Source organism: Sylvia atricapilla, chromosome 4 (assembly GCF_009819655.1).
Source record: "Sylvia atricapilla isolate bSylAtr1 chromosome 4, bSylAtr1.pri, whole genome shotgun sequence".
NCBI lineage: Eukaryota > Metazoa > Chordata > Aves > Passeriformes > Sylviidae > Sylvia > Sylvia atricapilla.
In genome coordinates this window covers 22,098,754-22,115,737 of record NC_089143.1, presented here as the reverse complement: position 1 = coordinate 22,115,737, position 16,984 = coordinate 22,098,754, and the positions used below count along the sequence as shown (strand labels likewise).

Sequence of the window (16,984 nt, the reverse complement as noted above, 5' to 3'; positions counted from 1 at the left end):
AATAGTGGGTATTTGGCACCTCTTGAAGAAATCCCTCTTTTAATTCCCTTTGTCATACATGTTTGCTTATGCATAGAGGAAACAGAACTGTCACATTCTGGAATTAAACTGACTGAACTTGTTGAGCAGCATGCACTGCATGAGGACAGGGCTGTGTAACAATATTGTTGTCCTCAGTCTGCTAGGTTTTCAGGTGCCCAAACTAGCTTTGTTCTTAAGAAATCAGTCAGAAATTATACCAAAAAATAGGATGAAAAAGACATTGTCGTATACAGACCCCTTTTTTAATGACCCTGGAGTATTTTTAGAAGAGAAAATGTGTACATAATTTTAAGCACATGTAAATCAAATTAATAAATTATTAAAGCATTTTACTTGTCATGTCTGTGTGGGCTAATCGTGATAGCTCATTATTTAAACATTATGTAATTGTATACCTTGTGTGCACAGCTGCAAATACTTTGCAGAAAGATTTATATTTCATTTTTCACAGCATACTATAAAAGAATATATTTTTGTGTGGTACCTTAAATTAATAAAGATATTTACTCATAACTTTAAAACTACTCTTAGTTATATTGAAATATGAGATTGCTATAATATGTAAGATAACTAAAAAAACAGAGGGTTGTAAGTTCATTTATATGTTACTACCAGTTTTAATGGAAAATACTGTTATCAATTAAAAAAAAGTTCATGTTAAAGAGAACTTCCCTTTTGCAATGGAATCCCTTGCAGTTTTTACAATTCAAGGTCTGAAAGCGAAAGATTGTGAGATTTGAGTGGAGAGGCATCCCAACTGAAACTCTAAACAGTCTCTCATATTTCTTTCCATACATATGGTTCAGAAAGTGGATAGGTTATCACTGGCATAATCATTGAAAACAGCTTGCAGTTTGCAAGTGTAATCTCACGATCCAGGGGAAGTGCCAGCAAACTGCTTAGCACTCAGACTTGCTTCACATGCGTTATACTCGGTTGTCCATTCTGTCCTCAGCAAGTATTGTCACTGGTTTCTCAGCTGCTTGGTAGCACCTGTACATGTTACCTTTTTGTGTTTCTTCCAGAATTGCCTGAAAGCATGATTCATGCAAAATGAATATTTTCCTACTTAAAAAAGACCCTATAATTTTACATGGAGCTCTTCTCCAGTGATGTTATGAAAGAAGAGACTGGCAGTCCTGGAGGAAAGAGAGATAAATTAAATGAATAGCAGTCTTTTTATTCTGCACAAATTATACACTGTTGTCTTTTTAGAGTGTGTGCAGTTATTTGCTTATATGGTTTTGAAAGATTATAAAACCAGAACATTCATCATTCTTCTGACTGATAATATGTATTCTAAAGTACTTCTGGTTTTGTCTTGTATTGGGTAAATTGTTACATGTGTTTTATTATTGCCTTAATTTTAAGAGAGTACAGTTCTGAGATTTGATATCACACTTTATTCCTCGCAGCAAACTCTGGTGAGCTGATTATATTGGTCCTGGCTCATGGATTTTAGAGAAGCAGCAGAGTTGAAGTAGTGTTTAAGCTGCTACACCAGATATGGTGTAGTGCAATGGAAATTATAGTCTGTACAGGGTAGTGTGGTGTGGCTCATTGCAGGCCATTTTTAACTTGTAGAATGATGCAAACAGCTAAATAGTGGAAGAGAAAAAAAATTGACATTAATTTATTTTCCATTAGTGGTTTCAGAGTCAAAAGCAGCAGAACTATTCAATCAAGATGGAATTGCTGTTGAATGGCTGGATGTGGGTAGATTGTAAAGCACTTATTTGTGTTTTATCTACTACTTTTTAAGGTTTTTCCATTCCCTTGCCACAGCCCAATAAACTAAAATTTCAGTGACTTACTCTTAATTTCTCAAGTAAATTCATATTGACTTTCAACTTTGAAGAACAGTTTATGCTGTCTTGAGTCTTTCCTCAGAATTTTTTAATCATAGGATAGATATCTTGCCTTGCAGTATTTTGAAGTATGGTTTCCTTTTCCTCCATTTTGATTTAAAACTGACTATGAGATTTTCACTGCAAATAATTGATGTATAATAGCAATTTGAAGGGTAGTTATTGAAAATCCTTTTATAGATCATGTGAAGATGTAACCTAATCAAACCTCTCTGGTTATAACTTAAAATTACTATTTTGTCCTTATCTTCTTTGTAATATCACTTGCTCTCCATGGAGATTGCCATGGTAGTGTTTACATCTTTTCTTTCTCTTACCTAAAATCTGCATTGTTGTTCTAATCAGTTTATTTTTCTTGTTTGGTTGGTGGTTTTGTTGTTGTTGTTGTTTTCCTTTTTTTTTTTTTTTTTTTTTTTTTTTTCTTCTTTTTTTTTTTTTTTTTTTTTTTGGTTTGGTTTGGTTTGGTTTGGTTTGTTTTTTTTGTTTGTTTTTGTTTGGCTGGGATAGTTGGTTTTCTTCCAAGAAGTCTTCAGGAATGCCATAGAGGGAGTATCCTTGGGATTTGTGTGGGAGTTTAATACTTTTCTCCTAGATTGTATTTTCTTTTTTCACCTCACTAGATCTCTGTTTAATCTCACCTATAAATCAAAATGGAACTCCCTGGAATTCATGAGAAGCAGGCATTTTAGTAAGTCTTACCTATTTTTGCTACAGCAGATGTTGATCTATGCTTGCTCAGTCTTTAAGAAGAGATTTTTACTTGGATCTGTTTGCCTTGCTGAGATCTGTGTCTGAATTCCCAAAGTTTCTAATCTGTTTTTGTTGTTCTGGTGTCTTTATGACATACTTGTACATACAAATGTGCATCAACCTGTTATGGAGCAGCAGTTTACCTTGGTAGTGTAATTGAAATTACTCTTCATACTAGAAAAGCTTAAATATGAATGTTTAGTCTTATTTTAGCGAATCAACAAGATGGGCTCTTGTTATCCTCTATCTCAAGAGGATAAGCAAGGCAATGGAGATAAATTTTGGAGAATATCTAGAAGCCATTTATTTTTTGTAGTTGTCAATTGAGGCTTTTAGTGTGTATTTCAGGCGTAAAGATAAGCAAAGCTGCAACAGTCTATATTGTGGATGCCTTTTCTTTGAAAGAGACTTTGAATAGATTTTGGAGGCTGATGAGTCCTCTTTTTCTGTCCTCATCAGACTAGTCAGGGGAACAATACTATGACCTGTATCTGCCTCTCTTTCCCTCATTGCTTATGAAGTCCCTTTGATTCTCCTGATACAAGTTTTCATGTAGGTTATTTAAGTATTCCATTTAATGCAAATATATTAAGTGGTTCCATTCTAGCTAGGGAATTACCAATGTACTCCTTTGACCTTTTAACTATTGCTTTGCTAATTTATACTTTTAACTGCCCTTTCTGCCTGTTGATCCCATTTTTAAGATGTTTAGAATTTTTGAAATGATAGGTCAAAGAAGTACCCTCACTGTGTTCTCTGAAGTTTACACATCTTGGAGCTTGCCTTATCTTTTCATGATCAGAAAACATACTTTAATGCAGATAGAAGAGTTTGTATTCAAGCTCTTGACCAAAAATACTGGTTTGTAACATTTGTGTGCTGTAGAGAGTCACTGTTTGCAAATAGTTAAATCTCTTTTTACTTTTCAAACTTGTGTCCTTTAGTCTTCTTTATACATCCCATTGTGAATCTCTAGCCATCAGTTTATATTCTCCTTGGTAAAAATGAAGCTATTAATTTTGCCCTGCTATTACCCTCTTTCTCATTCTCTAAAGATGAGGAGGATGACTGTACCATCTGGCATGTAAACTTCATGTTCAGCCTTTCTCTAAATGTTTGTGTTTGATGTGTGGCCAAATCTTGCAGATTCCTTCTCTGAGACCTTTGTTAGATATGGCTGAGCATAACCATTACCAGAGTTAAAATGTCCTCATTTTGTATCTAAATTTCAATAATTCCTTTTTCTTGGCCATTGGTATGTTATCTAGTCATTTAGAATATTCTGCAAGATCATTTTCCTGGTTTGTAAAATCAAACAATATTTATGTATCTTATTCGCTTTCTTTCAATCCAGAACTTATTTGTCTTTGGTGTTAAACTTTTCATGGCTTAAGTGCATTCTTGTATCATTCTTCATCCCAAGATACCTATTCCTGCTGTTAATTGGCTCATCATATGAGCCCACATTGGCCAGCTGTTAGTTTTCTTTCTGTGAAGTCCCTGCATTCCTTATAAACATCTTTTCTAGAAAATCATTTTTCTCCTCCAAAGCTCTCCTTAAAAACTTTTTGCTGTGATGTCTCAATAAAAGTTGGACAAGAGTTACCTCCCGGTGTGCTAAGAATTCTGCCTGTTGAGCTGACCACTGTCAGATGTTAAAGGGCTGGAGGGTAATTGTTCATTGTCTTTAGCTTATCTTCAGTAACTCTATGATTGTGCCCTTGTCCTGTGGGCAATACAAAGGAATTGGACTTAGGATCATTGCCCTTCATTGACTTCAGACTGCAGTTTTGGGAGCTGAATATTTATTAACACTTGAAACTCTTCTTGTACTAAAGATGCCCTTTTTCACCAAGATCTAATGTAATGTCAGTCACCTGGTGTCTGCTGTGGGCTCTGAATGCACACATGGACAGTCACCTGGCATTCCCTGGCAGGACAGTGCCTGTAGCGTTCAGAGTAGACAGCCCAAAATTCAGGAGGCAGAAAGCAAAATACTTGTGGCTGGGGAGAAGGACTGAGAAGTATACATTGTTTGAAAACATAATTACATCTTGATTTTTCACTTTCAGTCTATTTGTTTCTGTGATTGTGTGTGCTTTAATTTCTCATCTGTAGTAAAGTATATACACCACTGACCATGTATTATTGATGTTTCTTCATAGAAAATAAGAGGCATTTGAAGATATGATTTCCAGTATCCCTGTGGCATTTTCTTCCTGGAAATTCATCAGCCTTTTAGCCTGTTGTTTTCTTTGTACACTCTTTATTCTTTCCTTCCTGTGAAAGGGAGTTTGAAAGAGATTGTAACTAGTGAACTTGTTTTTAAGTATTTATGTAAAGATGTTGTGGTATTTTAAAGGAATATAGTGTAAATGCTGTCTGTCTATCTATTTATTTAGTTGTGTTGTAATAGTGTGTAGATTTTTGGAGTTCAGGTATAATCAGAGAAATACAATGAGTGAAATCTGGAGGTGGGGGTTGCAGTTCCTTTAAAAGTTCATGAAATGTAAATAAAGAAAATACATTTTTATTTTTCCCAAAAGAGTAATTTCACTGTTGTTTTTTCCAAGCTGCACTTAAAACTAATGTGTGAAGCATAAAAATAATAGTTAATAATGAAATGTTTTAGGCAGTACGCTGTATTTGATTCTTAAAGGCATTTCAAAATGGTCTATCTTTTATCTTGGGAGTTATTTTTCAGAGAAAAAAATTAAATTAATGAGATTTTAACGAAATTGTTATTAACTGCAGGATTTATTTTAGTAAATGTATTTGTTCTTCCTTTTTAAATGAAATTTTATTATATAGTGGATGTTTAGTATTATAGAAAAACTATACTAGAAACATTAGTGTTAATAGCTTAGTATTTTAGTCCTTCACAAATTAATGCCTGTGGTAACTGGATGATTTTAGGCCTGTTCTTACAAACAAGGCCTTACTGATGTGCAAGGAACAGTAATACGTGTCAAAAACTCCACATTAACCAAGGTAAGCAGTATAAATGGAGTGTAGGAATCCCCTGTTAGGCTAAAAATCTCCAAGAGAAAATCTCCAGAGCCTACAAATTAAAGACCTCCAATATCATTTAAAAATAAAGCCTTTTATGTAGTAGGAGAGCATTTTTTCAGCTGATAATCAAATAACACTATTATACAGGCTTACTAGATTTGCAAATTTACAAGTTTTTACAAGTCAGTTGGGTCTCTTCCTCAGGAAATCAGTTGAAGTTTTTTTTTCCTGTATTAACTCAAAGAGCCTGCTTGTCCTTAAATCCTTCTGAATATATTTGCCTTATAATTTGACTACATTGAGTCAACACCCTTATAGGAACTGTAATGCAATAAAAAAAAGGAGAAACTCATATATAGTTCAATATAGTTTCCAATTACCTTAGGATCAGATTGGAGAACCTGGAATGTACACAATAAAACCTGCACAAGACTCAAGTTCTGTGACATTTTGGAAGCAACCAGTGGTTTTCAGCATAAAATACCATTTAAAAGCTTTAATCTGCTTCCAATAGTTGTAAAGTGATAAAAATGAAAATATGTGTGTGTCTTGAAATGTGCATTTTACTTTTTAAAATTTTCTGAACCACACTTTTGTGGAATTGAAAGCCTCATATGTAAGTAACTAAGCATCACTGCTTTTATTCAGTCATTTTTTATTACAGTGAATGTTTTTGCTTTGCCATGTTCTGCAATAAAATTCTTTATAATTTATTTACATTTTTACTTTGGAAAAATATGTCAATTTAGATGTCCTTGGTGAATTTATTTTTTAAACTCTTCAAGTTTCACTGGAATCCCCAATATGCATGTTGCTTGCAAACAGAATATGGAATATTTAGTTCTGTCTTATTTTAGTATGTAGCTAGCAGTAGAGTTATTACAAAGTATTTGAGTGTATCCAGAAATAAATTTGTACTTTGATATACGAAGTTGTTGCATTTGGCCATAAAATTTTAATTCTGGTTGCATTTTAGTTGTGCAAATGAAATTAGTGTGATGTAATTCATTGCTTTTATTTTAGAAAATGATTATAGAGAGAAAGAATTTTGCATTTGCATACACCTGTAAAGGAAAGTATATCTGATATGTTTCCAATGAATAAGTTCTAAGGTGGGTAACTAAGTGGGCTCCAGTGTAATAATTTTTCATTTCTTCAACTTATTTTTAGTTGACTTGGAGCATATTCGCACAGTGAAAGCCGACAAGCACCAGCGATTTTGTCAGGAAAACAATTTCAGTAGCCATTTTGTGTCAGCCAAGACAGGAGATTCTGTAAGTAAGAAAAAAAACCCCGAACCTGTAGATATCTGTTGTTTTTTTTTTCTAGATGCAGCTGTTTTGCTATACTTCACATAACAAACTATTGAGAATTCAGGGTGCTGCCGGCCCTTTTTTGCCCCCCTTAGTTGCATGAAAAGAAGATATTTTTATGAGTTCATATTAATCTTAGTAAATTACAGTGGTTTCTCATGTGATTTTCAGTTTGAGGTACAAATTTTAATGAAAATGATCTGGCTTATACATCAGTGTGAGAACTGAGACCAGCTAAATCTGTTTGCTGTAAGCCTGTAGTTAAATATATTTCTCCATTCCAGGTAAAGTCTCATACATAGACCATCAATATAGAAATTTCCAACGATTGGTAAATAATTTGACAAGACTCTTGCAGTAAAAGATTTTATTTTAATATGAGTCCTGAGCCATGAGAGACATTATCTTTGCAGGCCCGTTGAAATTTGAACATTCTGGCATTTGTACCAGATGCTTTGCAGACTACATTTTTGAACAATCTTTTGACTCTGAGCTAACTGGATTATTTGTTTTAGTTGGAAGCGTATGAAAGAAAAGGTTCTTTTTCAGTTGACACTATCAGTCATATGAAATAATAATGTATTGTTTTGCTTGATTTCTGTCTCATGCCTAATGAGTTTGTCATTCCCATAATGCAGTCTTGTATCTGTCTCCTTAATATTACTGTTGACAAGAAAGTTTGCTTTATTTTTATGTTATTGGATAGTAAGACCATGTAAGTACATGGAAATATAGTCCACAATGGAACCACTTGTTAAGGTCTTTGATGAATCTTGTGCAATGAACTGCCTAATTTTGTAAGATATAGTTTTTCTGTAAAGTCTTAACAATACTGCTGTTACAAATGCAGTGAGTCGTGATTCTCTCTATAGGCTGTGTTAAATCCTTGGCATTTTTTGTTTAAAGTGTGATAATACAGGGTTTTTATGCCAGAAACAGAAAAAAACAACCCCACAATACTACACTTAGTAAAGTGTGCATCTGATAAAATGTTTTCTTTTCTCAAGGAAACCACCAAAATCAGTTTTTTGTAATTCATACATTTATCATTGCTAATTTTGACAGAATCTTTATTGCAACGAAGTCATTAATTGCATCTGCATTCTACTATACGTACTGATTGTACTTTTCGTAGCTTACTGTTTAAAAACAAAAGTACATCTGAGTATGCCTAGAAAACATTAACAGGAAATCTTTGCCTAAATATCTGTTAATGAAAGCAGTTTCAACAGTACATTTTTAGTTTCAACATAAATTTGAAGTAGCCCTTTCACTGTTGCTGCACACTGATCATTCAGAAGATGGAGTGTTTATCCTAAACAGTGATTTAAGAAGAGGCCATCCATTGCTACTGTGAATATAGGCTAAAGGAGTCTTACTCTGTTAACTGATTTGTTACTGTCCATCAAATCACATGGCTGAAGCATTGCACTTGTGCTTGATGTTTTTTGCATAGAGTATCCTCAGGGCAGGTGATGTAGCTCAGAGCACGTGAGAGCTCTGGGTGTGGGTTAAACTAGGTCTGTGAGCCTCAGAATCTCTGTTCAGCATGCCCTTTCTCATTATGTAGATGTTGGTAGAACAAAAGCAGTACCACCCTAAGGAATTGAGAGAAAGAGCAATTGCTTTGGAAGCTACCACACTTCATTGGTTGTGCCACTAATATATTTTTGGTCTCCATCTTGGATGTTAGAAGTGATTGTGTAAATTGTATTTTTCTTAATTTTCACTGAAAAGGACTGGGAGCATGTATATAGATCTTTTTTTTTGTGGGTGGCAGCTCCATGATGCAAACCAATGTTTGCTAGGAATTTAGACAGTGAGCTCAGATGAACAGCCCTGCAGATAACTATAACATGTAGCCTGGCAATACAGTGTTCAGCAGCAGTGCACACTTAAGCTGCTCCTCTTGAACATGACATATTCTTTAATCACATTTAAAATACAATTTTACTTAAACAGTAAGATATGTGGACTGCCTTGAGATGAATAAAAGGAATTATTTAAGACAGCAATCCCACCCAGTACTATGTGTTAAACCATGTCCAAAGTCTGACTCTGCCAGGCTGCTGCTGCAGGCTGCACAACATCCTGCTTGTTATAGATACTTCTGGTGGTGTATGTTTTGTAAGATTCTTTAGAACTCTTTCATACTGCCGTTTTTGAACATATGTAGTAGAGATTTTGGTGATGTTGATGCACAGTTCTCTTAGTTTCAGAAACCTACATCACTTATTTCACAATACACTGGTAATGCATTTTTGTGTTAAACATTAGTGAATACCCTTATTCATATTTTATAGCACCGAGAGTAGTATTTGAGAGGTAGGTTGTGTAAAATCTTGTTTAAACTTAGGTCTCTGGAGGCAGACTAGAAGTGTTGCTTAACAATCCAGCATACTGTTCGTTCCTTGTACCATTGTTGAGTTATTTTCTCAAAATTTTAAACAAAATTGAAAGTACCAGATGAGGTTATTTTCAGATCTGTTTTGCATAGGTCATAATTTTGTATATCACTGTTTACTGTTCAAGAATGGTTTGATATTTGAAAGAACCTCAAGGATGTCTGTTTTTAATCATTGAAGTGCATTTTTTTTCCATAGGTCTTCCTGTGTTTTCAGAGAATTGCTGCTGACATACTCGGCATCAAATTAAACAAAGCAGAATTGGAACAATCACAGGTGATTTTCCACAAATACATGGATCTTTTTAGCATTTTATTTAGTATTAAAAGTGATTGTAGATTTATAACTGTTCTTTAAGTAAATCTTCTATCTATTGTTCTGAAGATAATTATTGAATTTCACAACAGCTTTTTTAAATATGGTAATCCCTTGTTTATCCATCATTATCAGCTCTATGAAACAAGAAAAGACATGTTCAAAAATGAAGAAAAAGCTTGAGTTCTAAGGAAGTTTGTTTAAAAATAATGCTTAAGATCAGTTTAGAAATTAAATATGTATGCATATACAGATAGCATGGAAGATATTCATGATATAATATGCATGGGTTTAAACTGAAAAACTTTTCTACAGCTCAGTTTCAGAAACCTCAAAAAGAAAGACTATACTGAGGCAACCCTGTGTAATGACATTTGAGATTACAATTATATAAATTTACTTAGTGAACCCAAATGTTGTTGTTCCAGTGGTGTAATACCCTGGAACTGCTTTTCAATACCAGTGTTAAACAAGTACCACAAAATAAGTCAATAAGTTTATTTAAAATAAATGGCAAAGCATTTCTTATGTTGAGCTTGGTCTCCTTCTTTTTGAAATATACAATAAATATGTAATTTCTGAAAGTGCTTTGCCACAGCAGTGTTTGCAATCTGTGTTGAAGTGGTTAGCTAGAAAACTGTATTGCAAACAACAAAATTGTAAAATATACTTACAGAGTGTACTTAACAGGGAGATTAGTTTTTAAAAGCTGTAATTTATAGGCAGAGAAATACTGAGTATGTCTTTTTAATGTTCTTTTACTATTAAGGTGCCATTCATCTATTATTTTGAGTCCTGTGATTATTTGCCTTTAAATAATTGAGCACATAGAGTTCTTAAATTTTTCTTTGACTGTTTAGCTAGTACTGGAATATCAGTCATAGACCTCTCTGTGCTGTGAGTGGTGTAATTCAGGTGTGAGATTGTAGAAAGGTGTGCAAATACCTTAAATTTAAAGGAGACTGGTTAACAGGGTTATACAGAAATTGTATCATTCTAAAGAAAGGTTGGTTTTAGGTTGTTTTTAAGGTAAGAAGCTCTATATTGTCCCAGTTCAAGAGTATATTACTTTGTATGTCAAATTGGTACCACATTTAAGTAGGCTTCCTTCTATTTTAGTATTGTAATTAGCTTTTAATTTTGTTGAGTAGATCAATGGAATAGGCATTGTATGTGTCAGACAAAGTCAATACTACAAGTTGCATTAGCAATAGCCTATAAGTAGTTAATTTGCATGAATTAAATACTGTGGCATACATTACTGTTGATGTGAGTCCAGGCTATAATAATAATAATAATAATAATAATAATAATAATAATAATAAAAATCTCTGAAAAACCACCATCACTGACAAAAAATCAACAAAAGAAGAAACAAAACCAGTAAATGAATTCGGACAGAAAAGAAACTTCACTGTTGCCTTTCAGGTACAGCAGAAGTCACTACATGGTGTAACCCTGTGCATGTAGCTAAGGAGTGTGAGCTGCTTAATTTGCAAAGTTCTGTTAATGGAACATAATTTTAATCTACTCCAAACAAGCAATAGCTCTTTGTTATAAGTAAAACCTTTGCTTCTTTTGATAGTGGTATTTTGAAGGGGCTTTAAGAGTTTAAGTCAGAAACCAATGAGAATGGTATTGGAATGTCTGCTAGCTGTATCTTAAGGCTCATTATCGTATAGAACCAAATACCCCCATCACTTGATAAGAATAAAAAAGGGAATGTCTCTACATAATCTGGAGAGGGAAAACTTGAACCTTCGTATCCTCAGGAAGATAAATTCTCTTGAGAGAAATTCATTCATCCACTGTAGAAAAGCCTAGTTGAAGTGATGCGTAGATGCTGTTTCCCAAAAGCACGGAGCTGGTCTCTTGGCTGGAAGGAGGTGGTGTTAGAGGAGGATGCCATTATGAGGCTTCTGTTTTACCATAGACTCTTGTATGACAGGTGCAGGTCCCTTTAGTGTGGTGGTGGTGGGAGTGTTTCCCTCTTCCATCTCTAAAATGGGCACGTGTCTTCCTTAATTTGTGGGCCAATTATATGATGTGTGTTCCTTTAAATTTTTAGGCATTGAATACTCTAGCTACTGGGCTATAAAATTAGATCAATGGATAGATGGATTCTGGATAAATGCTATAAAGAATCCAATAAATACAATGTAATAGTAAATGTGACTCATCAATAAAGTATACAAGTTGACTTGGACTTAATCTTTAAATAAGGAGTAAAAGCCATTTTAGTTTTTACAAATAAACACTATTTACACACACGATTATATATTTGCGTTTTCCATATTTTGTGTAATGTGAGATTTCCTCATTTTGAAAACTGAGATGGTTCTTGCTTGACTCTGTTTGTCAGAGAACATCAGATATGCTCATTCAATCTAGGCTGTAACAAAATATAAGCTTAAATACTGAATTTGTGTAAAATACCAAAAATGCTCTATGTGTATTTTTTATTGTCTAGTATTGAGAATATGCTTTAAAATTATTTCTAGCACTCCATTTTGTGCTTGAAGATCTTATTTCTTGTATTTAAGATTCAGTTATGATTGTCACAGTCTAAGAAGATCTTACATGTGACTTATAGGTGGATAGAAATAAGTAATAGGAATCCCAAACACAATATTTTAACTCATGAATTTGTGGTTTGGCTCATGACTTTTGAGCTTTGATGACTGTCAGAACTGCAGAAGCTCTTGTGAAAACGATGTGAGGTTCTTGGTCACCTTCAAATTAGCAGCACAACTTCTGTTAATTAACTGCAAAATCAAGCCTTAGAGATTGAATTATATTTACTCTGCATTGCTTCAGAAAACAGCTGCAGCAGTTTAAGATATTAATACAGCCCACACTGTTTGCTACAGCCCTTTTGTTGGAATGTATTGTCCCACATCAGAATTAGAAAATGGAAGGTGATCATGTGCTTTGGCCACATCAGGGTGAAGTTGAGCAGCTTAGCTTAAACTGCTGCTGAAAGTTGTTTTAAAGAGAAGCTGCCAGACTTTGTGCTGAAGTGGATGAAGTGCAAGTATGTGTTCCACCAGCTCTCCTTTGGCAGCAATAATTTCCAGCAGAGGAATAGGACAGACTTTGGGGGTGGTAAGTTTTTAAACTATCTCAGCTAGATCTACTAAACCTTGTCTGTTAACATGCTGAGATGACTGTTAATCAAACCTTTATTTGGACAAAACAGTGGTAAAACAAAGAAGTAGATTACTCTTCATGCGTGACTGGAAAGTAGAGCATGTTTTTTGAAATGGAACAGTTCCAAAATAAGAAAATTGCAGATTCTGACTTATTTTCAGTCCTCAAAATACTCTCCCTTTTAAATTGCAAGGGTCTGATGAAATTTGAGAAAATAGCTCCTTTATTAATCAAACGTTTTTCTTTCTGTATTTTTTACTTTCAACCGTAGTGTAAAAACTACATGGGGTACAGCTTTGTTCCTTGGCATTGGCAAGAGCTATCATTTTTGTAAATGATGTGTAGTTTTCTCTCTAACTAAATGCCAGTTCAGCAAACCAGTGTGTGTGTGCCTGCTTTGTACAATAAAATGTTTGGCAGGTAAGTCAGATCTGAATACCTGGACCAAGAAAGGTTATTTCTCATTATTGACAGTGATTTGAACCATTGCAATGATACGCTTGATGTAAAATCTGATGCAAAGAGGCCCAAGTTTTTAATTACCATGAAATTAATAAAAGAAATGTTGCAATTATATTTTTTAACTCTTACTTAGATGAAATTCCATTAGAAAATCCAAGTAATTTATGTTCGTCAGTTTTTTGCTACAGAGTACCTAAGCATAGGTCACTAACCTGGCTGTGTTTACAGGATGGGATTTAGAACCGTGTTTGAGCAACAATTAATTGCCTATTGATTGCAGGACTTTTTTTCTTTTTTTCTGCCCCTCAGCTCTAGTCAAAAGATTGGTATGAAGAAACTAGGTCTGAGAGGTCAGATAACTCTGTTTAATGCTAAAACTCCTACTACTGCCCTACATAGGATTTGGCAACCTTTCTCTTGATAACATCAGGCCAGGAGTCCAGTAAATCATGGGTGTTGTCCACTAGATAAGATAATATGAATGTGATCAATTAAGCTCAAGAAGAGTACTTCAGCAGCTAATAAATCCAGGTCCTTACCAGCCTATTCAATTAGTGTTGGTTGTTTGACATATAGGTTTTATTTACAGAGTCAATCTTGAACATATACTATTTATATATTCCTAATCCAGTTTACATATTGTTTCCTTTAAAATAATAGAACTAAATTATTTATTATTTTTAACCTTGAAAACATATTTTAGAAAGTTGAAGTATTTAAGAAAAAATATTATACTGATTTAGAGTATCTTTCGTAGCAGACTTACCTCCTCTGCTGCTTCTTTGCTGAAATTGTTCCATGAATTTTACTTCCCTTTGCATGAATCCTATATTGACCCTATATTAATAATGAGAACCCTGCATCAATTACATGTATTAATAATAAGAAAAATGTTTTGTTTGTCTTTAAGGGGAAGAAAGGGAACCTTCTATTTTTTAAATGAAGCAAAGAAAAATCAAAACTTACAGCATTTCGATATGAGGTTGTTGATTTGATCACTGCTTGTGGATTATATATTCCGGTGTAATGTGATTGTTATGTAATGGAAAAGATGCATGTGTACAGCTAATGCACTTGTTGCAAGCTGATAATGTAGTATTTAGTATTTAAGTATCTTTGACTTAAAGGAGGTGTAGGCCACTGTCATCTTTTCTTCCACTGAATTCCCTGCTTTTTTATTCTGTCCCTTCTCTAGTTTTAATACACTTTTGCTGATTGCATGATTGAGCCTTTCACCTAGGTGCTTTGAAAAGACATGTCCTGGAAAAAGCTTGAGAAGCATCCCTGATGCTGAGAGTGTTGCTTTCAGCCAGACATGTTGCTCTGATATCTGCCTAAGGCCTGAAAATGCACTTTCATTTTGCTTCTGCATAATCTTATGTTATCCATTCATTCTTTTCGACTACTGATTAATCTCTCCATTGTTTTCCTTCTCTTTTCTTTTTACATTCTTCTCCTTGCCCTCTATCCATCATGTTGATACATGGTTAACAGCATGTTGTCAGGGCAGAACTAGTGAAATACCCCGAAGAAGATAACCAACATCATACTTCCAACTGTCAGAGCAAAGTCTGCTCAATGCAGTAGTTCAGGTATTGATGGAAAACTTGGTTTGTTTCTATTTTATAAGCTGCATTGCTTTTACATGAAGTAACAACTGTTAAAGTAAGTTCTTTTGGATGATTGTGTTTTGTATGTGTAAGTACTTGTAATACTCAACATATTATTTTAGAACTCTGTACAATTAACTACATCGTGTTTCTAATAATCAGATAGTTTGTAGAAACTTTGAAATGCTTCATGTTACTGTATTCAGTGCTGTGTATTCAAAATGACATAGCTGTCTCAGATGGAAATGGATGCAAAATTGTACATTTCTGTCTCTTCAAGTAGGAGAGAGCATCAGTCTTATCAAATGCTTTGTAAATAGAATGTGAATATGTGTTAGCTCTGTGTTAGATATATTACTGATAAATACAGTATGCAAAGCTTCTTTTTTATGTTAATGTAATACTTAGCCAGTATACCTATCAAAGCTTTTTTAAAATATGGCTGTATTTAAAATTTGCTTTGAATTCTGTCCATATTTTCTGATGAAATGCTTGGAGTAAAGACAAAAAGACTTAAACTTAGGTACAATTTCCAGTTAAAATTTAGGCAGTTGTTATTAAAGAATGAATGGTACAACTTTTGCAAATAAATTCTGTTTTATTACTCTCGTACAGAACACTTTTTGTGCAAGTAAAACTATATTCTGCTGTAGCAAAAAAATTGTATTCTTTTTGTAGTGTTGTGATAATCTACCAAGGCACTTGCTCTTGCTTAGCATGAATAAACCTAGAATTATAATGAGAACTAGCACCTGATAAGGCTTCCTGTAAAAAAGGGAAAAAAGAGGTTTGTTTGTTATTTTCCCCTTTGTATTTCATAAAAAAATCTGTTGAATGCTTTGCCACCATGAAGTTTGTATTTTCTGATTGTTACTGTGTTTTCTTTTATGACAGAGGGTGGTGAAGGCAGATATTGTCAACTACAGTCAGGAGCCTGTGACAAGAACCGTGAACCCTCCCAGAAGCTCAATGTGCACAGTTCAGTGACCATGCTGTTCTTCTCTGCTTTGATACCTTCGAAGTCCCTCTGCCTTGACACAGGCTCTGGGATTACCAGGAACTTTGTTTTAACAGAGACCAGCGCAACAATGCAATTAGAGGTTTCAGAAACAGGTTGCCCCGTTGTCCGTTAAGAAGCAGCAGGCAGTTTTTTTGACTGGCTGAAATTCAAATGTGAGATTACACACTTGAAAATTTAAGGTCTGTATTCTTTTAAGTTATATTTAAATGAAACTGTATAATTGTGTTTTTGTTTCCTCTACTCTATTTGACTGATACCAGAATAAAAATGGATGAGGAAGCCCTGCATTCAAAATGCTTTTAAAGACATCACCGTGGAAGGGTATTTTGCCAAAGCATTTTTAGTTTCTTTTCTCCAGTTATTTGAACTAACGCTCAGCAAAATATTACTTGGAAAAGCTGTTGTTGGAATAATTTTAAACCTATAATATATATTTTATCTAGGGATAATTTTGAAAGTGTTCCATTAATATATATATACACTTAGTACAAAATGTATAAATTGTATCCAGTGAGAAACAGTGCTTGAAATAAAGCTATTGTTATAAAAATAGTTACTTTTCTAAAGCCTCAAATTGTGTCCATGGATGCTCTGAAAAATGCTAGTGTCTGTGTGTATTTTTATTACCACATCAGCATTACTTTTTGCAGTAATAGATAGGCTTATATGTCTTTATGAATATGGATGAATCTCAGTCAACAGTTTGGTCTGTAAATGATGAATGATATATTCAACATGCATTAGAAACCGTTGATAGATCAATTAGCATCAGTCACTTTAAATAGCTAACAGAATTAGTTTTGGCCTGGTACTCCTTTCTTATGAATTTAGAGTAAATAACAAATAAAAAGCTGTGTGCTCTGTGATCTTCACACTTCTCCCCTGTTGCTTTCCTAGCAGTGCACTCAGTTCTCTGCTGGCACATCTGAACGGAAAGCTAAGGAGAGAAAAAACATTAGGCCATCTCAATTCCCAAACTAGAAATCTTTTTCTCTTTAAACTCTAGAATGCACTTTCTAATAACTACAAGCAAACA

The 16,984-nt window shown here is 34.1% G+C and overlaps 1 protein-coding gene across 2 annotated transcripts in view; it reads left to right on the top strand.

The window, feature by feature from the left end:
- Positions 1–16,500, top strand: part of RAB28 (RAB28, member RAS oncogene family) — a 61,831-nt gene extending 45,331 nt beyond the window's left edge. The window contains exons 5-8 of one of the 2 annotated variants that reach the window (XM_066317270.1): positions 6,843–6,946; positions 9,589–9,666; positions 14,812–14,909; positions 15,822–15,901. In XM_066317270.1, coding sequence (XP_066173367.1) covers positions 6,843–6,946; positions 9,589–9,666; positions 14,812–14,904 — 275 coding nt within the window. In that variant the 3' untranslated portion in view covers positions 14,905–14,909; positions 15,822–15,901. Of the gene's footprint in view, positions 1–6,842; positions 6,947–9,588; positions 9,667–14,811; positions 14,910–15,821 lie in introns of both variants that reach the window. The other variant, XM_066317269.1, reaches the window with a different exon arrangement.
- The last annotated feature ends 484 nt before the right edge of the window (positions 16,501–16,984 follow it).